The sequence below is a fragment of the Hippocampus zosterae genome, chromosome 11, assembly GCF_025434085.1.
Source record: "Hippocampus zosterae strain Florida chromosome 11, ASM2543408v3, whole genome shotgun sequence".
NCBI lineage: Eukaryota > Metazoa > Chordata > Actinopteri > Syngnathiformes > Syngnathidae > Hippocampus > Hippocampus zosterae.
Genome location: NC_067461.1, coordinates 8,750,295 through 8,772,529, shown reverse-complemented (window position 1 = coordinate 8,772,529; position 22,235 = coordinate 8,750,295). Strand labels below are relative to the sequence as shown.

The 22,235-nt window shown below is 44.1% G+C and overlaps 1 protein-coding gene across 27 annotated transcripts in view; it reads right to left on the bottom strand.

Annotated features, from left to right (window-relative positions):
* Positions 1 to 5,058: 5,058 nt before the first annotated feature.
* The window catches only part of kcnma1a (potassium large conductance calcium-activated channel, subfamily M, alpha member 1a), a 142,327-nt gene continuing 125,150 nt past the window's right edge, over positions 5,059 to 22,235 (bottom strand). For 14 of the 27 annotated variants that reach the window (XM_052079966.1, XM_052079969.1, XM_052079965.1 and 11 more), the window contains 8 exons: positions 18,586 to 18,699; positions 16,705 to 16,788; positions 15,232 to 15,362; positions 12,442 to 12,636; positions 12,088 to 12,206; positions 11,332 to 11,556; positions 9,827 to 9,855; positions 5,059 to 8,258 (listed from right to left, as the gene is read on the bottom strand). In XM_052079966.1, the coding sequence (XP_051935926.1) occupies positions 8,107 to 8,258; positions 9,827 to 9,855; positions 11,332 to 11,556; positions 12,088 to 12,206; positions 12,442 to 12,636; positions 15,232 to 15,362; positions 16,705 to 16,788; positions 18,586 to 18,699 (1,049 nt within the window). In that variant the 3' untranslated portion in view covers positions 5,059 to 8,106. The remainder of the gene's footprint in view (positions 8,259 to 9,826; positions 9,856 to 11,331; positions 11,557 to 12,087; positions 12,207 to 12,441; positions 12,637 to 15,231; positions 15,363 to 16,704; positions 16,789 to 18,585; positions 18,700 to 22,235) is intronic. The other 13 variants (XM_052079970.1, XM_052079985.1, XM_052079979.1 and 10 more) reach the window with 3 other exon arrangements.

The following is a 22,235-nucleotide window of genomic DNA, read 5'->3' as shown; positions in this document are numbered from 1 at the left end:
AGGTCACACCATCAGTGTCGTCCCGCACGCTGACGCACTGGTTGCGGATGAAGCACTCGCTTTAAATTATGTATGATCATCATCTCAAGCGCGCTGAAATGGGCAAAGGTTGCTGACGTGCCATCTTTTACGTATGGCTGGGAACTGGCGATTTGTTTACACGAAACCGCCGCCATTAGTTACTTGGGCGACCTCCTTCAGGGCGAGCCTCAATGTGACACCGTGATAAGAAACAGAGTGTTCCTCACCCCCCGCCCACCTGCCGGCACAGAGCAGGTAAGTCATTACTTTTAAAAGTGCGCTATCTCCAAGTCACAGAAGGACACGTTGATAGCAGAATAAAGTACACAATCGTAAATGTTTATGCAGTATTTCTCGCCGAATGATTGCATTTTTATGGCTCATATTGCGGTATGGCTTGTTTTTGCAACCGTCACCCGTGCAATGAAAGGAACCGCCGAGGGGGCATTTGGACGTCGCTTTATGGAAGAAAGGGGGAGGAGGGGGGCAGGCAGAGGAGGAGTCCCCCTCTCGCCCCCCGCGCGGTAAACACGCGGGCAAGCTAAACGGCTGATCAATCAATTTCAGAGAGATCGATCGGCATCAGTTCTGCCTGCATGCGCACACCCCGAGCCACTTTATTGTAAATCAATCACTTTGAAAGCGTCTCACAGAGGCCGAGGGTGTGTGTGTGTGTGGTAAGTGGCGGGGGTGGGGCGGATCCTCATTCACTAACAGTTCCCCGTACCTACAGCGCAACCGTATCAGCCACAAAAACATCGATCTGCTCCTTTCTCCATTGCTGGCACTCCACACGCATGCGCCGAAGACCAGTTGAAGCCGATTAATCGAAAAAATATATATAAAAATCAGTACAGGACAGCGGTCGTCCCCAACCTTTTTTTGCACCAAGAAATTTACATAAAGAAACGTTTCCACAGACGGCCACGGAAACCATGAAGCTCACTGGTTTGTCACACACAACGCGCCGTCCTCACCACTCGTAGCGACGTGAGGACGAATTAACAGGTAGAAGTAACACACACCCATCGAGAAAAATGGGCCTTATCTTGTCTCCATCCTCCTAGGTCAGGTTTCAAAGTAGTGCTCGTCATTCAAATTAGGGTTTTAAACTAGGGTTTGTTTTTTAAAGTAGGGTTAGGGTTTGAAAAGTATGCTTTTGTTTTTTTTCAAGTAGGGGTTTAAACTAAGTTGAGGGTTTTAAAGTAGGTAGGGTTTAAAGTAGGGCGTTTCTACTTGGGGTTTTAACCCTTTCATGCGCCAATAATGACAACTTGTAACCCGATACCCCGATAAACTAGGTTACTACAGTGGACTGTAGTAACCGCTGTCCCTGAAAGGGTTCAAAGGAGGTTTAGGGTTTCAAAGTAAGGTTTAAAACTGCGGTTGGGGTTTTAAAAGGTTTTCGAAGTCAGGTTATGGATTCCGATTTAGGGTTTATGGTTTGAAATTAAAGTTTTAAACTAGTGTTCGGTATAAGAAGTAGGGTTACAAACTAAGGTTAGGGTTTAGAAGGAGGGTTTCAAAACTAAGCGTAGGGTTAAGATCTGGGATTTTGATCCAGGGTTAGCGTTTAGAAGTCACACTTGGAACTTGAATTTTGGGGGAGGCTTTTCAACTCGTGTTTACCATTTTCAGGTAGGTTTTATACTATGGATTGGATGATACTTCTGAAAGAAATTTTGATAACATTTTGGTGATCAAGAAAACCATTGGAAATGAACAGGAAACTGAAGAAACAACAGGAGTCTCCTCATTTTTTTTCCTCTGGCTGTAAATGCTCCCCCCAAACCCTGCACACACATTTCCGTGTCTTCATCTCACACCTCCGCTTTGTGTTGTGACTGCTGCGCCCTCACCACTTTGTCCACTTTTGACGTTTGGTCTGGCGAGTGGATGAGTGCCAAGCACCCCCCCACCCCCCGCCCACATCCCAAATGCTAACCTGGGGCTAACCTTGTTTTCAAATTACAAAGCGAAATGAGGACAAATGCCATGCTGGCTGGCGTGTATGTGTGAAATTGCCCACAAGATGGAGGGTCTTGTTGTTAGGGGGAGGGGATGGTTGGGAAGTCGTCATGACACCTCCGAATTGGTGCTGCTGGTGATGTTTGAAGATCTCCTGTGAGATGAACGAGTAGCCTTGACACGGGCGACGTATACCGGCACCTTATTTCCGTATGACAGCAAGGGGAAAAAGCCTTGCCAATTTTTTTTAGCTATCATCCATCTTGGACTCATTTGGCTCGAATCTATCTAGAGTGAATTATTCATCTCCTTTTAGGCGGCCTCAACATGTGTGAATAACTCTAATGGAATTCTAATGGAAGTCAACATGAACGGGGTGAGGGGGGACATATAAAAGAATTTCAAAGGTTTATCCTCGTCGAAAAAAATGAAACACAATGAAAGAAATCATTTACATTGGTCATGTAAATCATGTAAATGAATAGCCCTTTAGCTACATATATTGTCCAATGCGCTCTATCAAGGCTCATATTCACTATTTTGATTACATATCAGAGTGTACAACAGCCCGCTAATGCAACCACCTATAGAAAGTTTTTTCCTTTTTGGTCTAAAATAGCTTCCTTCCACCACCTTTTCCACTAATTGGCCCTCGGTAGAACTCAGGCTGTTTCTTTAGCTTTTAGTAAAGTTTTAAAATCCATCCTTGTTCTGTCGTACCAGCTAGCTAGCGCTAAGCTAAGCTAAGGTTTCGTCTCCCCGGTCAAGTTTGCAAACTCCTTTTATGCTGGGATGGCATCAGAAGCCAACTGCAAAATAATGACAAGGATGTCGATACGTTGCCTGGGTGAGCGTTATTAACTGATTGCTCAACTATTTATTGTCTGAGCACTTGACGCTTTGACTTTCTTGTAAAAAGACCCAAAGTGGGGGAAAAAACAGCAGAGATACAGACTCCAAAAGGTTTGTATGTATGTAAAGCTGATGCTCGTGCGACATCACATACTGGAATTACCAAACATGACTGCTGATTCACGACCTCATCCCTTAAGATCCGCGAGGGGATGCAGACGCACCGTTATCGCCGCCTATTCGATTCCCAGACATCACAGTGGATCCTCGTTGACTGACAGAGTGACAGCTGAAAGTGATGGAGCAGCTAATAACATGTCACTATACGTAAATCAAGACTAACGCGGCAACACCATTCCTGTTTGGTGGTGGCTCGGAGCGAGGGGTCACCAATGCCCCCCCCCACCCCTCCCCGCTTCCTCCTCCCTGCAGCTGGGGATCGGTGGTGTAAGACGATGATATTTTAGATTTAACCTAGTCAAGGTCAAAAAGTGCAATCTATCAGCACCTGTCATTTACATCGAGTCAGTTTGAAAGTGAGCGCTGACATTTCTGCCACCTATATAAACAAATCTGGCCAGTATTTCAGAATCCTGTGAGACATAATGTAGAGGTAGCTGTTTTAAAAAAAATATTATTTAAGGATTGTCAATACATTTGCAAAATCACCGAACAAATAAATGAATTAAAATAGGCATCTATGGTTTGTGAGATTAAAAAATACAAAGTGCATTTGGTCAGTTATATTGGCTCACAAAGTTGTGCTTTACATTTGAATTTATTTAATGTAAAAAACGACAACAAAATGAATGGTCAATTCGACTTGAACATTTGAAAAATGAAATGAATAAAATGCATTTAGGAGCAGTAGGAATGATTTGATTAATAAAACAACCAAAAATAAAACAGGCGGCAAATTACAGAAAATAAAATAAACAGTGATTCAAGCAATTTGGACATATTTAATATTTGGGACCAGAAAACTCATCTTCCGATTTTATATGAACGTTTGGGTGTCACGCCGCAAAAACCTGCTTGCTCTTTGAGTGGACCTTATTCATCAGTTTTGTTTTAATGTAGATGTTCACATTTACCCAAATCTAATAAATAAAAGAAAATAACATTATGGCATTGAAGAAAATATGTCCAAAGAAATTTATGTAGGGTGAATATTTTTTAAAGAGTGGTGGACATCTGGTGTATGTTAAAGAAAATAAATACCCAAATAAATAAAATAACAATTTACAGTTTCCCATCTAAATGACCCCTTTCATATCTAGCATCCAGAAGAGTGGCCAGGGACTTATTTCGAAAATGTGTTGTTTGAGTCCTAAAGTTAAAAGTTGCACATAAGTTACAACCGCAGTGTGATAACAATTGGTCGGTCATTTAAAGTGCCAAACAAAACGAAACAAGATGGCCGTCACGAGTGCATCTTAGCGGTCGACAAACTACCGACTATCTAAAATTCTATCGAAGAAAACCTGCGGTGGAGTTTGAGTGGTGAAGTAAAATGGCAACAATATCGTTTGAGTCCTTAACATCCATAAATATTATGTGTCACGAGGTGTGCGGTATGTTCCGGGACTAGTGTCACAAAAGATACATTTCAAACCCGTCTTCTTCAATCTCATCACCCTGGAGCAGGAGACTGTGACCTCGGATCTCCGCAGCCACTCAACATTTTTACCACATGCTATTTTTTTTTTTTAATCCATATCCTCCGTGTCAGACCCGTCAAGCGATGACGCCACTAATATAAGACCAGAGTCATCATCGGTCATGAGTCACGGATCCTTTTCGGAAGAGTCACAGTCCGCCAAGGCTGAAGAAAGCAATATAGTCCCAGTCCAAAGTCAAGTTGATCTCATTCCTCGATGTGCGAGAAATCGTTCTCGCCACGGGGCCAGACGATCAACCGGCACATCGAATAAAGGGATCACGCGGCTTGCTTCGGTGACTGCGCGACACAATGCCAAGAGCATCTGACAGTTCCTGGCTGAAAAGAACGTTGCCATGTGAAGCAACATCAACGTGGTTTTGATGATGAAGTGAGTTCAGCATGGCATGACGGCGAGGGCTGGGAAACTGATTTTTTTTTTTCAGGGGAAATGCATAGCTTGGATTTAAAAATATCTTTTGTGACAACAGTCGTGGAATTTCTACCGACGCAGCTCAAGTTCGGAGCCGGAACCGAAAGAAAACAGAAAAGTCAGGTTTTCCGGTTTAGAACACAAATACATCCATTTTTAATTTGAGAAAAATACAAAAAGAAACCATGTACAATCTATGTACAAACATTTTGTACAAGACAGTATATTTATCAGCAGATTATATTTGACAGAGTCAGGTAGATCAACTCAGCACCATCAAAATAATCCATCATGTCTAGAACACATCCAAAAGAAATAGACTGCTATGTCAAACTCCCGATTTGCTGCGGTGGACGATGACGTGATGCCTGAAATCCTCCATTCACTGCTAAAAATAACACAAAAAAAATGCATTTTTTAAAATGCATTATTTAAGACTCAACTCCAGGTCTCTGTATGCGTTATATATATTAGAATATCTCGTACAACTCCCAACAAATAAGTGATTCTATCCATTCTTTTTCAGCAAAAATAGATCTACTCATGAAGTGCAACATACAGTGACGTATGATGCGCCACAGATGATTGGCCGAGGGGGGCGGGGGGACAACGTGTGCATCGTTCAGTCATCCTTATTGCAACTTAACGCCTACGCGAGCCACCGAATGCCACTTGTCGCGAATAGTGGGGTGTGGACGCGGGTCCTCCTCTTGACCTTCGAGCACTGCCTGGCACTGCACCGGCGCAGAGGCGCTGTGACAACTTGGATGTTCTCTACACCGGCGCAAGACAATAACGTCACAGTGAAAAATGAACACCAAAAAAAACAAACAAAAATAAGCGAGCTTGTGTCCCTGAATGACTGAAGGATGCTCAACTACAAACTCTTCATGGCACTTCAAAAACACATGCACACACAAAAAAAGAAACCGCACTGAGAAACACGGAGACGCGTGACAAGGAGACACGTTACAACCCAAAAAAAAAAATAATTCTGACAAATATTGCATTAATCAGCGGAGTCATGTTCAAGCCAGTTTGCAGCATGAAAAGTGTTACAGTGTGATTATGTTTAAGGACCCCCCCCCCCCAAAAAAAAAACAAAAATCATCTGTAAACAAAAGAGACGCTAAAAATGGAATGTTAACGCAGGAAAATTAAGGATGTTCTCTCAGTTATCCGTGTTGGTGCTACCTTCCCAACTATCTTGATTCATTGTCGCTGCTATGTTCGAATAGTACTCATTCAATTTGGAATATCACAGGTTGTCGTTTGTTTCTCTTTTTCGATCTCTCGCTCCCTTTGTTTTTTTTTGTTTGTTCTCTGTGAAATCTATTTGCTACAAGTGTGACGACGATGTGATCACAGTTCAAAAATTCACTTCAGGACAATGTGCATGAGGCTTCAGTATAGTTGCACCACACCCAATAGACGGACAGGAAAGCTTTTCCGACGTGCTTTTTTATTTATTTTATTTTATTTTTTAGCTCCGATGAAAGAGACGAGCGTCTAGACTGTAAGAAATAAATGGGCTTGAGTTTACAACAAACACCGACGGCACAATATCATAAGTCTTTTCCACGTACGACTTCGTTTACAGCCTATTAGACGAGAGACGCGGCAAGAAGTTCTCTCTTGGATTGAAACTGTATTTTGGGAAATGAAAAAAAACAAAAACAAAAACACACACACACAAAAACAACCAACGTGATCACACTTTGCAATAGTGTGCACTTTCTTTTGTTTTCGGCACTCGGGACCTAATTTAGGTCAAACGCATACGTTCATTCAGTCGGAGGAAGCGACTCTATCATCTATTCGTGCTTTTGTGACAACTCTTCTAGATTGATTTTTTTTTTTTTAATTGATATCAGTCTTGAAACCATTTCGTTCAGTCCGCGTGTTTTGGAGCTAAGGGTGCTCCTTTGAGCTGATTTGTCCAGGTGAGCTTCGGTTTGCGGTGACTTTTGCAGAGGCGAGCTGCCAGGCTGAAGATGGCGGTTAGAGAGTTAAAAAAATACTCTTTCGATAAAAGCATAGATGTTAGGGAGCAGAAACATAACTGATAGATACGCTTTTTTTTTTTTTTTGCCTCGATTCTGGCAAAAAGACATGTTTTGGGAGTCCAACACCAAAGGAAAAGCACAAGCCTCCAACCGTTGCATCTCCGCCCAACCAGGTTTTGAGCCTTTCCTTGAGCAGCGCAAGCGCAGAGCAGCATCACTCCTGAGAGTTTCAACGTCTTATTTTTTTTTATTTTTTGTATTGATTTGAGGCGATCGATATCTGGGATTGGCGGAGGAGAACATCCAAGCGCCTCCATGCCAAACCCGTGCCAGGCAGTTTCTAGCGGTCAGAGGAGGAACCCGGTTGGCGTCCACTTTTACGCGATATGTGGCATCATTCCCTTTTTTAGTTTTTTTTTTAATGTGCGCGTTTTTCTTTGTGATCCCAAAAGTTGCTGCTGCGTTTTGCTCAAACATGGTTGGGTTTTGGTTCAGATGCAACGTCTTTCATGTCAACCTTCCGAGGCTGCTTGGCTGTTTCTTCATTCAGGCGACCCTCCGGATGAAATGATTTGCATGATAGGCTCCTCCCTTTTAACTCCTTCATAGTCTCTTCTCCGAGGGCAAAGTTTCTTCACGATCTTCTTGGTTGCTCCCACCGCCCCTCTTTGTTTTTTTTTTGTTGTTTTTAGTGCAAATAGAACAGAAGTACACAAGATGGAGAACGGTGAGCCCGGCTGGCTGGAAGAGTGGCGTCCGATGGGTTCTTTGGGGCGATGATGCAAGCCTTGTTCCTCCAAGAAGCTGTGTCACCCGTTGTCAACTATTGCAAAGCATTACAGGAAGTACTTTTTTTTCTCCCTCTCTGTCTCTCTCTCTCGTCAAAGAATAATTCCAACAAAGTGCTAGGGGGGGAAAGGTGTGTGGGGGGCTGTACAATGCGTTATTTGATTGTCATTATGTACATCTCTATTGATACATTAATAAATAAAACAATGTCCAAAGAGCATGAAGGAACATTAAAGGTATACACAGAGCAGGTCCACTTTGGGTTCCTGTCCAGTTCTCCTGTTAAGAAGACCAAAGCACGTCCTCTCGTCCTCCTCCTCATTATCACGCCTCCAAGGCGTCTTGTTGAGTGCGCGAGCGGAAACGTTAAAAGCGGTTCAGCATTCGTCCTCGACTTCTCGGATGGGTGGAATCAGACTACTGGTGGATTTGTATTGGTTGACTTGGTTGGCCATGTGAGTGCTCATGGGCTTGATCTGAATGTTCCTTGTGTAGCTGTTGTCCGGTTCATCTGTAAACCATTTCTTTTCTGGAGACAAGGACAAACCAGGTGACACAGACAAAGAGAGACCGGAGTCAGTTTGGAAGAAGAATTGCAACGCATCAAAGCAAACCGTCTCATTTTAAGCGGTCGGCAGCAAGACATGATAAGAACATGGAGCGATATTGAAAATATGACAAAAACGATCCGATACTTAATGAAAAATCATGATCAACATTTTTAGTCCTAATTACAGTCAATTTTTGTCCACATCGTCAGTATAAAACTATAAGATGAAAAAGACTAAAAATATGGCGCTAGCTTAGCGTGCCTTCTCGTGCTGATGTAATCTTACGCCGCAATACCCAGAGAAAACCCACGCAGGCCCGGGGAGAACATGCAAACTCCACACAGGGAGGGCGACGCTGGTACCTTTCCACTGTGAGGTTGACGCGCTAACTAACCACTGGGTCACCTTACCGCCCCAACAAGTATCTAAAATTCTAAATGTAAATGTATAGGGAACATGTGATGGTAATATTTGGTACTGCGCATTCGCTACGGTAGAGGAGCAGTACACCGAGGACTCACGTGGACCACGTAAGAGACTAATGCCTTAATTGCTCACATTTTAGCCACGCGTCAACTTGCCAAATCATTTAGGCGTCTCGTTGAGGCCATCATTTGTGGGTTATCAAAATTTAAGCGATTGACGAGTGTGTTTGTGACCTCATAGGTTATGTATTTATTTAATTTTTTTTATCACTTCCCGGACCACTTGTAAAAATTTGATTTGAACTTTTTGTCATGTGGGGCAAAGTTTGCGTGTTTCGCATGTGTGGAGATTCATTTGCCTGGATTTCGCGCATGTCGCAGAGCTTCGGGTGCCGCGCACTACATTTGATGTGTGGCGTCGCGCCCGCGGTGGGGCAAAACGTCTGGCGTCTCGCCGCTTCCGTTACGGCCAACCTGTCGCCTCAAAGCTGCACGTCAAGTGCTGCCGTTTTAGGAGGAGAGAGACTCATACGACTCGCATTCCCCAAAAATTTAAGCTCGCGATCAGTCACGCCTCCCACTTTCTCAGTGTGACCAATTTTCGCAAAGCTGGACACCCCCCCCAAGAAAGTCCCGCGGCTGCTTTGGGAGGATTCAAATCGATGTGACCTACATGCGTGTTTCCGCCCAAATCACGCTCCAAGTCGTCTTGCTAGCACCAGGAGGGAGAGATGCGCAAACACACGGCCCTCTCACACATTGCAAAGCATCTCAAAGTTGAAAGGAAATGATAAAGATAGATGGCGCAACAAAGCCACGACAGCAGGGAGAGTTCAGAGAAGAACCCTCCCCCCCCAAAAAAACAACAACAAAGAAAGAAAGTTTGTCAACGTCATGCATGGCAGCGATGGGCTCGGGCGGTGAGGAAGAGGAGGGGCGGGAGGAGGAAAGAGCGACAGCGGTGTTTGCTTTCAAGCGAAACTGAAAGGTGAGGCATGTTTCTAAGTGAAGGTCGTAAATCAAAGCAAACTCCCCCCCGCATCATAACGACGTCCGCAGAGGACGCGGTTATGATTGAACGTCAAGGTTGCCAAGTCATGCAGAATCGTTAACTTGCATACCTGGGCCCATTCTATTCATCCTTGTTGCACTTCAGAGAGAGAGGCGAGTAATCTACTGTGAGTACGGAAGTATTTACAGTCTGCACAGCAAGTACACAAGGGACAGACCACTAAAGTCAAACATCATACAAGTTCACTTTAAGGGCTGATAAATGACTATATGATTATTTTGGGACAATATGATTGACTCATCTGCATGCTTTTCACAACTGTGCTTCTTTGGTGCTCTTTCCTAGGGCCACACTAAAAAGAAAAAACAAAAACCCCAAATAGGTGACTTTTTTGTTGTTGTAAAATACGTTTGGAGAAAAATATGATGATTAAAAATATTTTTAAATTAACATAAATATATAACTATAAATATCTTCAAACATATTAAACCAAGACAACTTTCTAAATACAATTTTCGACTTGAACCGCCCCTTTTGGTTTATTTTCAACTTCAATCTTTAATGTTGCTTTTTTGATAGAGATGGTTTAAGGGATTGTTATCGGAAACATACAACTGTTTATTTGGAAAAACATCAGACTTTATTCCCCAAAAATGATCTTGTACTAAAATTTTCAAATGTATTTTGTTTCCAAAAAAGAAGACATTTTTTCGCCTAAATAAATGAATGAATGTGTAAATAAATCGCACTTTGCTTAAAAAATAAATAAATAAAATTTCAATTAAAATGTTCTTTTCAATGTGGCCCTAATGGTTCCTTGGTTGTAAATTTTAAAAATATAAAGGGCAACATAGAGGTGAAACTCTTATAATATCTTATAACAACAGGAAGAAGTGCCTGCTAACATGCAGTGAAGCAGATGCACCGCGAACGACAAAATGACAAACACAGCTCATGGGGGATGACATTTACCGCAATACCCAAAGTAGTGTTTCTAGTTTTTTGTCCCCTTGTTTCAATTCTGAATATTCTGTCAAGTAGAAATCAGCCAAATCCTCGCAAAGTCCCCTTTGTAGACACAGTGAGTAACACTGGATGTCAACTACACACAGCGGTCCCCACTAGCACTGACGCCAGTTGAGTGTTTTGATGTCTTCATATTTTATCGGCGTTAACTTGTTTTGATACATGTGGCAATTACTGAAAGGGCATGTTTTAATTGTTTAAATGTTTAATTGTAGAATGTTGAATATTTCATCGTTTGCCCGGATAAGTGACATTGTTACGGCAGGTACGCCAATATCAAACTACAGTACCATTAATGTGTGTGTGTGTAGTTTTGCACTTTTAGGCTATTGTCCAACCACAATTTGCCGGACAAGTCATTTTTTTAGACTGAGCAATTTGTCTACATGCATTCCAGAGAGTTGATGTGATGTTGTGATGACACAGTGAAGATGAATATGAAAGAAAAGCAGAAGCAAGGAAGCAGAACACAACACGCCCAAAAACTCACAACATACACACACACAAACACACCGAGAACACGGATAAACCGCACGTAGAAAACACAAAGCTTGCATGCGTCGGACACGCGACGCTGAGCGCACGTACTTCTGTTTGTCTCGGGCTTCCCGGGTTTTACTGCTGCGGTTTTGCCGGTTGGAGGCTGGGACTGAGTGGACGGACGAGCTCTTCTTGCTGGAGGAATGAGAGGAGTGGGACGAGTGGGACAAGCTGGTCCGAGACTGGCCCGCGTTGTGGTCGAACTGCATGAGGCAGAAGATCAAGTCTGTGGGCACCAGCTCGAACTCGTACGGTGGGTTGGTGATCACGTATCTGCGCGGACGACATGGAGCGCAGTCAGGAACGTCGGCAAAATGGTTAAAAAAAACAGCAAGAATAGCAATGGCGTGCACTGAGTTTTCTAAGTCCTATCTCAGTGAGGGTCTTCGGAAAGCTAGAGTCTATCTTTGTTTGTGACAGGTCTAGTTTGTCGAATAGGATTTCAGCAAAGTCCACCCGGTTTTATACATCTGAGGGAGCGACCATTTTTCCACTTACTGAAAATGACATTGCAGTGCCTAAGGCACAGGTGTCAAAGTCAAGGGGGCCAGATCTGACCAAACCCCCTTTTCGGGGTTTGGTCATGTGATATTTTCAAACTGAGCCCATCACTACTGTGATGTCATTTTCAGTCAACAGTAAGCGGCAAAATGGCCGCCCCTCAGCTAAAAACACCTGGATTTTTATGCTTGATTTTTCACAAACACAATATTAATTGGAATACCGTGTTTGGACGAGTGGGGGCGCATTGAACACTGGAACCAATCAATTCCATCATTGAGATGTTAAATGCAGATATTTTACCGTTTTGTACACTGGCTTGGTGAACTGAGATGGGCATCTCTCAATCTGTAGATGCCAAAACACAGCATGTTGTATGTCTTCAGCGCTTTGCAGAACAAATCCCCATAGCAGCCGCCGTCCTGGTGACAACACAAGACGCATGGGCGCGCGTTCGAGAAGTCACACCATACGACATCATGTTTAGAACGTAAATACGATCATTCGTGTAGAAAAGCGCTCGCCGCCCACTAGGGACTGCATTGCGTGATCGCCGTTCTTCACATCGGATTAAGAACGGCGACGAGCGCAGGCGTCGAAATGCGTGCTGCCGGGCTAGTGTCAAAATGTGTCATCTCCGCTTAAACATCCTCTTACCCCCAAGTCAGCGAAGGGCCCATCGTAGAGAGCGAGCTGGGCGACGCGACACCTGTCTCTGTTGGCCAGCGTCTGCGGCGTGCTGTAGCCTCCTCGCAGGGCATTTTCCTCGGCCAAAAGGGCCTCCAACTCCGGCGTGGCTCCTCCGGTGACCAGCGTCCTGATCAGTGTGAGGATGTTGTCATTGAAGTAGGTCTGCGGAGAACAGGGAGAAGTTCCACATTTTGACATTGAACCAACAGGATAGATTAAAACTGCAGACTCGTATCTCGACCTCTTTTGGGGTCATTTCCCACCCCTTCAGATATTCTGTATAGAGGGGGCCCTTCATTTACAGGAGCAAGACGTAACCCAAATTTCTAAGTATAAACACACTATAGTCACTAAGTGACTACTATGAACGGTAAATATGTGGTTAAAAACACTTGCAGACCATAAATATGAATTAATCAAAAGGAAAATTACTGGGGAAGCAAGAGCAGGCATTCTGTTGGTCCGTGGACATGTTGGACCATATAATCTTACACCATTCATAACCTCAATCACTGAGGTAAAAACATCCATCCATTGTCTACCGCTTATACGGGGTAAGCAGCTTTAGCGGGGAAGCGCAGGCTTCCATCTCCCCAGCCACTTGTTCCAGCTCTTCCTGGGGAATCCTGAGGCGTTCCCACGCCAGATGGGTGAGATAAGGCTTTCCGGCGCGTCCTGGGTCGTCCCCAGGTCCTCCTGCCGGTGGACCTCACCAGGAAGGCATCCTAATCAGATGCCTGAGCCTCCTCATCTGGCTCTTCTCGACATGAAAGAGAAGCGGCTCGACTTTGAGCCCCTCCCAGATGACAGAGCTTCTCACCTTATCCCTAAGGGACATGCCCGGAACACCTCACCAGGGAGGCGTCCAGGAGGCATCCTAATCAGATGCCCGAGCCACCTCATTTGCCTCCTCTTGACATGGAGGAGAAGCCACTCGACTCTGAGCCCCTCCCAGACGACCGAGCTTCTCACCTTATTCCTAAGGGACATGCCCAGAACACCTCACCAGGAGGCATCCTAATCAGATGCCCGAGCTTATCACCTTATCTCTCAGAGAGAGCTTGGACACCCTGCAGAGAAAACTCATTCCAGCCGTTTGGATCCGGGATCTCGTTCTTTCGGTCATAACCCCGTAGCTCGTGACAAAAGGTGAGGGTTTCGAACGTAGATCGAATGGTAAATTGAGGGCTTTTGGCTCAGCTCTTTCACGACGACAGACCGATACGAAGTCTGTGAGGTAAAGACAAAAAAACTAACCAAAAAAACAAACAAATTGTATCGTGGTGTAGGGATTGCTGTGGTTGAGTCCAACAGCACTTTCCCTTCACAAACATAGGACCTGACTGCACTCTGTGGGCGTCAGCGTCTCCCGTCCGTCAAGCCGATCACGTGCTGCTTTTGGCAGCGTGCAAAGACAGTTGGTGTCAGTCGGCAGGCGAAGCCGAGAGTGGCAGCTCCTCTCGGCGGGCCCCTGACAGGCCTGCGGAGCCTCATGATGGATGAGCACTGTCCATTAGCCGCCTTCACCTCTGACCGCCGCCACGCTACAGCTGATGCCCACTCGAATCCCTCGGCTCGCCTCCGCACAGCTTCTCTAACCCCTCGCTCACAAAGCGAGCCGCTGGAATGAAGCCATCATGGCACCGAGCGGACAAATACACTTGGCCATGACTGAGAAAAAAAACAAAAAATGAGGTGTTGAAGGTTATATTTTCTCTCCTTCTTGCCTCTTCCTTATTTTCCCCTGATATTTGATGCGGCGGTGGCATTGTCAAGAGATGAAAGAGCGTTCACCAGGCCCGTTAAAGTGGAGCTGGTGTCAGTGTCATTACGCTAACATTCCATCCTTACTTCATTAAAAGACTAAGTTGAATACAGACTACTTCAAAATGTGGAGCCGTGCCAACTATCTGGCTTTGATGTCAGTAAAGCTGGCAGACGTGTCGGATCAATGTACCAGTACCATTTCATTTACCCGCTCCTGCTTTTTGGTGCAAGCACTGAAACCTGGAGCTCAAAAAGCACAGGAATGTTTTTTCACCTTTCCAAACAGAAAATAGTCTCCTTATGAATTCCTTTGCTTATAACAGAAACATATGTAACACCCAAAAAAGTTTCAGTCAGTTACTGCAACGGTTTCCAGCATCAGCTCATCTACGGTGAGCCCCCGTTCATTCCAGGGGTACTTTCCATACCCAACCACAATCGGCGAAAATCTGCGATAGTGGTAGAAAGTTCACATAAACACACCAAACTTCTTTTTTTAACACACTGCATAGGTATTTGAGCACAAAAACTGCAGGTAAAATAAAAACCCAAAACATAGAAAGTACTACAGGCATTGAAGTGTTTTTTCTGTAACATACTGTATGTGCCTTTTAGAGACGGGGCTTTGTTAAAGTGTTTTTTTTTTTCTCCCATTTTTTGGGGGGTACACACGTCTACTTAGGAATGTCGGCAAATGAGCTGTGGCCAAAAGTGTGCATAAGTGTGCTGATTTTGTTTATGTCTTACTGTCCACCGAGCATTTCAAAATGGCGGAAAAGTCAGCTGATGGCTGAGGCTCTGCTTAGCCAAATGTGAGGGCATTACGGTTCTTAATCTACTGAGGAAAACAATATCACGATAAACACAAAAATAAATAAATAAAAAACAACAATGTAGGCGGGATGCGGTCGGCACTAATGCATTTTTGTGGGGGGGGGGGGGGGCATTTAATTAAACAGGACGAGTGTGCGCGGCGGAGCTTGGACTCACGGCGCTCATCAGGGAGTCGAGAACGCTGACGGCGAAGGCGGTGCCACAGGCAAAAGGCTGTGTGAGGTACAGCTCCGTGTCTGGGTCATCATCGTCGTCTTGGTCCAGGAACTGAACATTCGAGTCGTTCACTGGGAGGACGCAAAAGCAGCAGAGTTACATGCAGTTTTGTTTACCGGTAGTTTTTTTCTGTGACCTTTTTCAGCCTTTTATTGGGCAGAAAATCCAAATGGACAACACATGTTTCACCGTATGCCGAATCATGTGCTATCTTCCACCCATTCAACAAATAAAGCAATAATGTAGAAGTTATAATAAAATACCCTATAATGTGCGATTTTCCAATTTATATCAAATATAAATCTATCAAACATACACAGTATAATCCACGGATACTGTAATTTCACGGTCTTTATCACTCAACGCATAAGTGGTAAAGCATTTAAACTCTTAATTCCACACAATATTTCATGCAGGGTGCATGTCACACAAACCATAAATTAATTAAGAAAATAAAATCAATAAGTAACATTATTTGCCTGACGTCGTAACCATTGTAGAAGTCCACTGTGCAGAATATTGTGCTAACATGCGATTTAGAGCAAAAACACAATTTTAGCATGAGGATAAAATGAACAACAACAATACAACTGCCAATAATTCCTAATTACAGTTTTTAAAAATGAGACTTCAACAATGGCCTTTATAACATCCAAAATCCATGCACAGTGAATGTCATGCGAGTTTCCTTGAGCCGATAGATGTTCCGTCACATCATCACCCCTTCATATATTTACCTGAACCCTGAAAATGAACGTTGTCATCACACTTCAGACAACAATAATAACAATAATTGAAGCAAACAAGTCATCGGTTTTCTCCCCAGTACAGTGGTTCAATACCTGCAATGCGTGGAAAGTCTAAAAACAAGCGTCGCACAACAGCTAAAGAAGACGGTTTGAGCCTGAGTTTGGTTTTCAGTTTGAAATCTGATTTCTTTGCAGGCTCCCTGAGTGCTGGGGATGTCAGTCAAAGAGACGAGAGGCTGATGCAAACAGGCCTGGGCCAAAGACGTGAACTGGGGGTGTGTGGGGGGGCTGTGTGTGGGGGGGGGGGGGGATGAGGGATGGGAGGTGTTGCTATGAAAACAGCCACAAGGACAGAGTGAACATGATCAAAGGCCTGAGCGATACTACTCTGCAAACGCAACTGGAGGGCGGGATACAAAAATAAATACATAAACAAAAGCACCCAAAAAAAAATCATTAAAAAGAAAACTGCCAAACAAGACAGTCAATTTCAACAAGAAGGAAGAATAAGAACGTGTTCAAAGTGAAGCCATGGGAGCAGCGTGGGCCTCAACTGCAGCCAGATAAATCAAGACAAGCTGGTGATGAGCGGGGCGGCGGAGCGAGGGAACGGACGGACGGAGGGACGGGCAGACGGGTAACGAAGGACAAAGGCTCATCTTACCCAGCTCTGTTATCATTTGTATGTTGGTCCCACTTTTTTTTTCCTGACTGAGTGAAAGCGATGGCAGCGGTTTGCCCGGCTTATCTAATGGTGACGAGGCAGTGCAGAGAGGGGAGAGATGGCGTCGTTATTGAAGCACTTTTCACAAGACGACATTAAAGGCATCTTGCTGTCTCCGACACCAGCAGTCGTCTCGCTAATGGCCGGCCTGCGTCCGAATATAAAGCAGCTTGGATTTAAGAACTGTTGAGGGGCGAACACTGATTCAAGGCAGTGAAAGGACTACACAAGGCCCTACTTTGTCTGCACATGGTGGAGACATGTTCACAAGTTCATTTATGGGCAAGAACACCACCGATCAGCTTTTGGCTAGCAGACATCATGCTAAGCCATTATGTGAAAAATAAATAAATGGCCTGGTCACCAGTCAACTGCTGTTGTCTATCAGCCGAAGTACAAAAAACAAAAAACAAAATGGACGACACCCATAAAAAATTAATTAGTTCTGCCAGAAATTGGGCTACATTAAGACCTAATGTGAAATAACTTGCCTACCACGCATGCTAATATTGCTCTGCGCATTCATCACTGTGTCCGGTTTTTTAAGTCAAAGATCGACGTCTATTTTAACACTCGTTACTTGAATTTTGAGCCCATATGAACTGAACTGCGATTAGATTTGTTCGAGCGCGGTACTTCTAGCAGTCATTACCTGAGCTTATTCGATAGTGCAAGTGTACCTAATAAAGTGTATTTTCCTGAAGGTTTACCTTCTTCATTACCTGAGGGGAGATACTACGTTTCACCATATGAAAGCTTCTGGCATGCGGGAGGTACAGGAGAGTGGGAGGTGCTGACACGGAAAGAACGGCGCTCTGGCCATCACGTGTGCGCTCAAATGGGAGAACCTCTCTGCAGGTAATGGCCGGCCCCGGTTACGAGTAACATAAGGTACAACTCCTTTTTCCTTGCTGGCCTTCTCTTAGCTTGCACTCTCTCATGCACCATTGCTCCCTAATTGGGTCAGGGGAGACATAGCAGGCAGTCTCTGGTGCTTCCCAAGACCCCTCGGAGATCTGAAAGTTTCATGAGTCCCCAGCACCAGTGGGAATACAGCCACTGCCATTGTTATTAATAAATGGGCCCATTTTGCAACCAAGGCAGTTTTCACCCCCTTTTCGTTCTCTTTCTTACACCCCCCTTTACTTCCCTCCCGTCAGGCTGAGTTGCTCTTGTGCATTAGTGGACAAATTGCAGAGGATGTGGTAGCGCTCCTTGGAAAATAAAAATGTGTCTGAATCACTCACGGTAGAGTTAGTCCGTACAGTTAAATTAGCACTGCAACAGTTAACAATTGACATGTACACACATTGGTGATAGGCAAAGCAAACCACAACACAGAAGTGAACCCAAATTCCATTTGGTCGTGAGTTGGAACTTTTGGTAGCAGAACAATGTCTTGCGTTTGCCACCATAGAAGGGAAAATGAAGCAAAAATGCGATGATGACGATATAACAGGAAATGGAAGTTATAACGAGTTAAGAAAATAAAACACATTTCACTTTATACCAATACGGATAAGCCGAGGGATTAAAACAACTGAATTTTTTGAACATTTTGCATTTAACTATCGAGCAGTCGATGAGCAAAATGACGTCCAAAGTGTTTGCCAATCACTTTTACATATGTCACTGTCCAATGAAAAACACGTACTGTAACTCCAAATGTTTATGGTTTCATTTTTATCCAAAACACAACTGAAATATTGGTTGCCGTGTTTCAAATAAAAAGAAAATAACGCACAAAAATTGGACTTACATGCTTTTTGTTGGACAGCGATAATGATTTGTTGGCATTCGCACTGGGGGTGTGAGGTTTACCTAATTCCGTGATGATGGGGATGTTGGATCCGGTAGTGACGGAAGCCTGACGCACGAAGCCATGTACTGGACTGCTGTCTGGAGATGACCTGTCCATTCCAGGAGGCGTGAAACCTAACCATGCCAAAACATGATTGGAAAAGGTCAGCGAGGAGTCAACTCAAAAGGTGACGGAATTTGGAGTTTAAATAGATTTTGTGGATAATGACACCTCAAAAATAGAGACAACCCAAGTTTTAATGATCACAATATCTGTGTTAATTTCTGCTAGACCATCCATGACGCTTCATAATAGCTGTTAGTGTTAAGCTAGTGTACTTTCGTCAGATGAAATTAGATCTTTTTTGAATATTTAGATTTTTTTCAGGTATATATATATTTTTTTTATGTTTACAGTTTGTGTGTGTGCGCATTTAGCATTTATGTTAGCATTAAGCTAGCATGTCTAGGCAGTATGTGGTTGATAAAAAGGCTTAAAAAACCTCCTGGTTTGAAGGTTAGTTTGACAGTACATTTCATCTGGGAGACGCATTAAAGTTCAACTTTTGAAAAAAACATGCAATAAGAAAGACATTCATTTTTCATGAGGAAAAATAAGCAAGCTCCTTGTGGTTTTAGCAAATGAATTGTAATGCACCTGATTTTATTTGATTTTACATTATTTTGCTGTAAGGGGGTTGGGGGGGGGATTAGAATGACTTGACCATCCAACATCACATCGATTTTGGAGATTCCACTGGAGAACAAACATCATAAAACATAGAAGGGAATATTGACAGCATTGCGCATTGTGCATGTCAGTTAAGTCCGCATGAGGTTGTTTGGCGTCTTTCACATGTAGCGACGATGACACGAAGGAAGTGGCAGAAGCTGACATCAACCGAAAAAAGTGCAGCGGTATGGCCACAGTGCTTTTAGAGGTCAGTTAGGACATATTTAGCATTCGTGGCCCTCCATCAGCAGCCCGGCATCAATTTTACATGCTCCTCATTTTGTTACAATAAAAGTTGGCGGAGTGGATACCGGAAAACCTTTTATGGGAAATGGCGTGGATTGCGACGGCAAGTGACAGCAATGCGAATCCGCATGACTTCACAATCCCTCAAAGTGACAAGTAAACACCTTAAATTGCTAATGTAAGATGTATAATACATCAGCTGTGTTTTGACATCCATCAGTCCGTGCTGACTACAGCAAAATGCTACCAAGCCAGGACGTATACAATACATTCAGGTCACCATTTTACCACTGTGTGTGTCTTCTCTGTCAAGACACTCAATAAGACGCTTATATTGCAAAAGAGAAAAAGACCCACATCGTCGTCAGTGCAGCATGGCGTAATCTTGTTATTCCAATTCTTGCACTTCAATTGACAATCCAAGGCATCATGTTGACTTTTGGCCATTAAGGACAAAAGGATGATGTTATCCCTATTCTGGAGTGAACTTTTTAAAAATTTCGTTTTGAAGACTATGCAGCTGGCGCCCTGCTGACTACCGCAACAAGTCATTGTCAGCGGGGGGAAAAGACAACATGAAGCCTGATACTGCGGCTGCTTTTATAAGCAGTTACAAACCTCTTCAAGACTTCGAGACGGTGAGCTGGAACAACAGAGATTTCTTCTATGCTGTGCAGTATCTGTCACACTATGCATTGACACTCAAGTTGCATGAAGGCAACAAGCCACCCATTGCCTTTCAAACAGAATCCCAGCGAAGGTTGTTATTACAGTCGTGTGTTGAAATACGAATTGCATTTGTTCCATGACTCTCGTAACTCAAATCACGTGTTTCTAAAATCATCTTTTGGTTTTCCCATTTGTGCTAGCATTAAGCTAGCATGCCAAAGGTGTTTTATAGACAGTATGTGATTGACAAATAGGCTAAAACTCTTCTGCTTTCACGGTTGGTTTGACAGTGCATTTCAACTGGGAGAGGCATTAATAAAGAACTTGAGGCGTAGTTTTTGAAGAATTCTTCACTAATGGCCAAACTGCTGCTTACTGTGAAGAGAGTTGAGTTCACTGCCACCGTACAGCACTCACATCTCAAATATGCCCTGGCAAGTCAAAGCAAAAGCAAAAATTGGCAGAATGACGCCTCATTATCGCCCAAAAAATGAATTTGTATTGTAAGACGTTTGCCCAGCATAATCAGTACCATTGTTTGGCGTGTCTAAAAATTGCTGTCAACACAAAGTCAGGAGAGTTGAGTCTGTGATGTGAAATATTCAGATTCCTGCAATGGCATTCAACTAATTCTGTTTAACTGTCTATGTGAAATAGACCAGCAGCAAGAAAGCTAACTTGAAAGGCAACATCGTACTACCCCCTTGAGTGAAAAATCGCTAGACCCACAAAAATTCCAGCATCACAGTATCCACCTGCCTACCTGTCTGTGAAACGATTGCGTTTTTAATACACACAACTATCTCCTCGAGGCTGGCGCTGCCTTCAAGTTTCCGGCATGTTGCAACAGTCAAGTGAGATCTGGGTTACGTAGCCCCCACCCCTTATCCCTGTAGCCCCCCAGGCACGGCGATGCTCTGCGGTTGACTACAAGCTACAGTCGGCGTGAGAAGCTCTCCCCCAGGAAAGCGCTTGTTTACTTATTCATTTGTGCCTTCTTGTTTTCAATTCCGCAGACGGCGCGTGAATGGGAGCGTCGCTAGGAGGAAGGAACCCCCCAAGGCGTTACTGTGATACAACACAAGCGTCTGGGTATGTGTGTATTTCCTGATGTATGCATGAGTGCACTGCGGTAGTGTTCTCTAAAGTGAAGTATTTTTCACCGAAATGAGTGTTTGATATCAGACCCAATTACTGATGACAATGGGCCCCATCCATCGACCCTGGGAGAAGACACGGCCAACTAGGTTTTCCATACTGGGGTGGCTTCCCGTGAAGAGTGCTCCCCAGAGCGGTCCCCACGCTGATTTACTTCCTCTTATTGTTGCTCAGCCGCACGGCCATCGACAGGGCATCAGTCACTCAAGGCTGCAGGAATAACAGCATTGGCATTCTCCTAAAACATGCGCTAGCGCTCAGGACTAAAACCCTTCCGTTTTGATTTGTACTAACAACCGTAGCACTAAATAGTCTCGAGCTTGAGCCGTGTCGTCTTTGAAGCTAATCATAAAGTGTGGATTATGCGCGGGGATGGCATTGACCAGGCTTGAAGCCGCGCCATCCATTCAGGAAGTCGTCACTGTTTGGTCGTAACTAATGGGCGGCAGCTGAGTCGCGCCGCGCGGTGATTTGTACTCGCCGCTTAATGCTGATGAGGCCTGATGGGAAGCTCGGATCGCGAACATCTACAATCTGTTCCAGACGAAGCGCCAGGCATGGGGAAACAACAACATCAAAAATGACACCAGCATGTTGATATCATTAAATTAGCAGGGAGGTTGAGCAGCTTGTAATTACCAGCGAACAAGACTGGAATTATTAGAAACTGATGCAGCATAAACACTCTTCCAAAGCATCTTTAGTACAGCCAATTTATAGATTCCACTCACAAATTCACTCCGGAGCACTGTGCACCATTTCAGTGAGACAATTTTACATCGTCCTGTAGGTTGGTGCACTTGACTGAGCTAGCGTGAATGTCCAAAATCTCAGGTGGTCAAGGTGTTCCCCAGGGTTGCGTTTT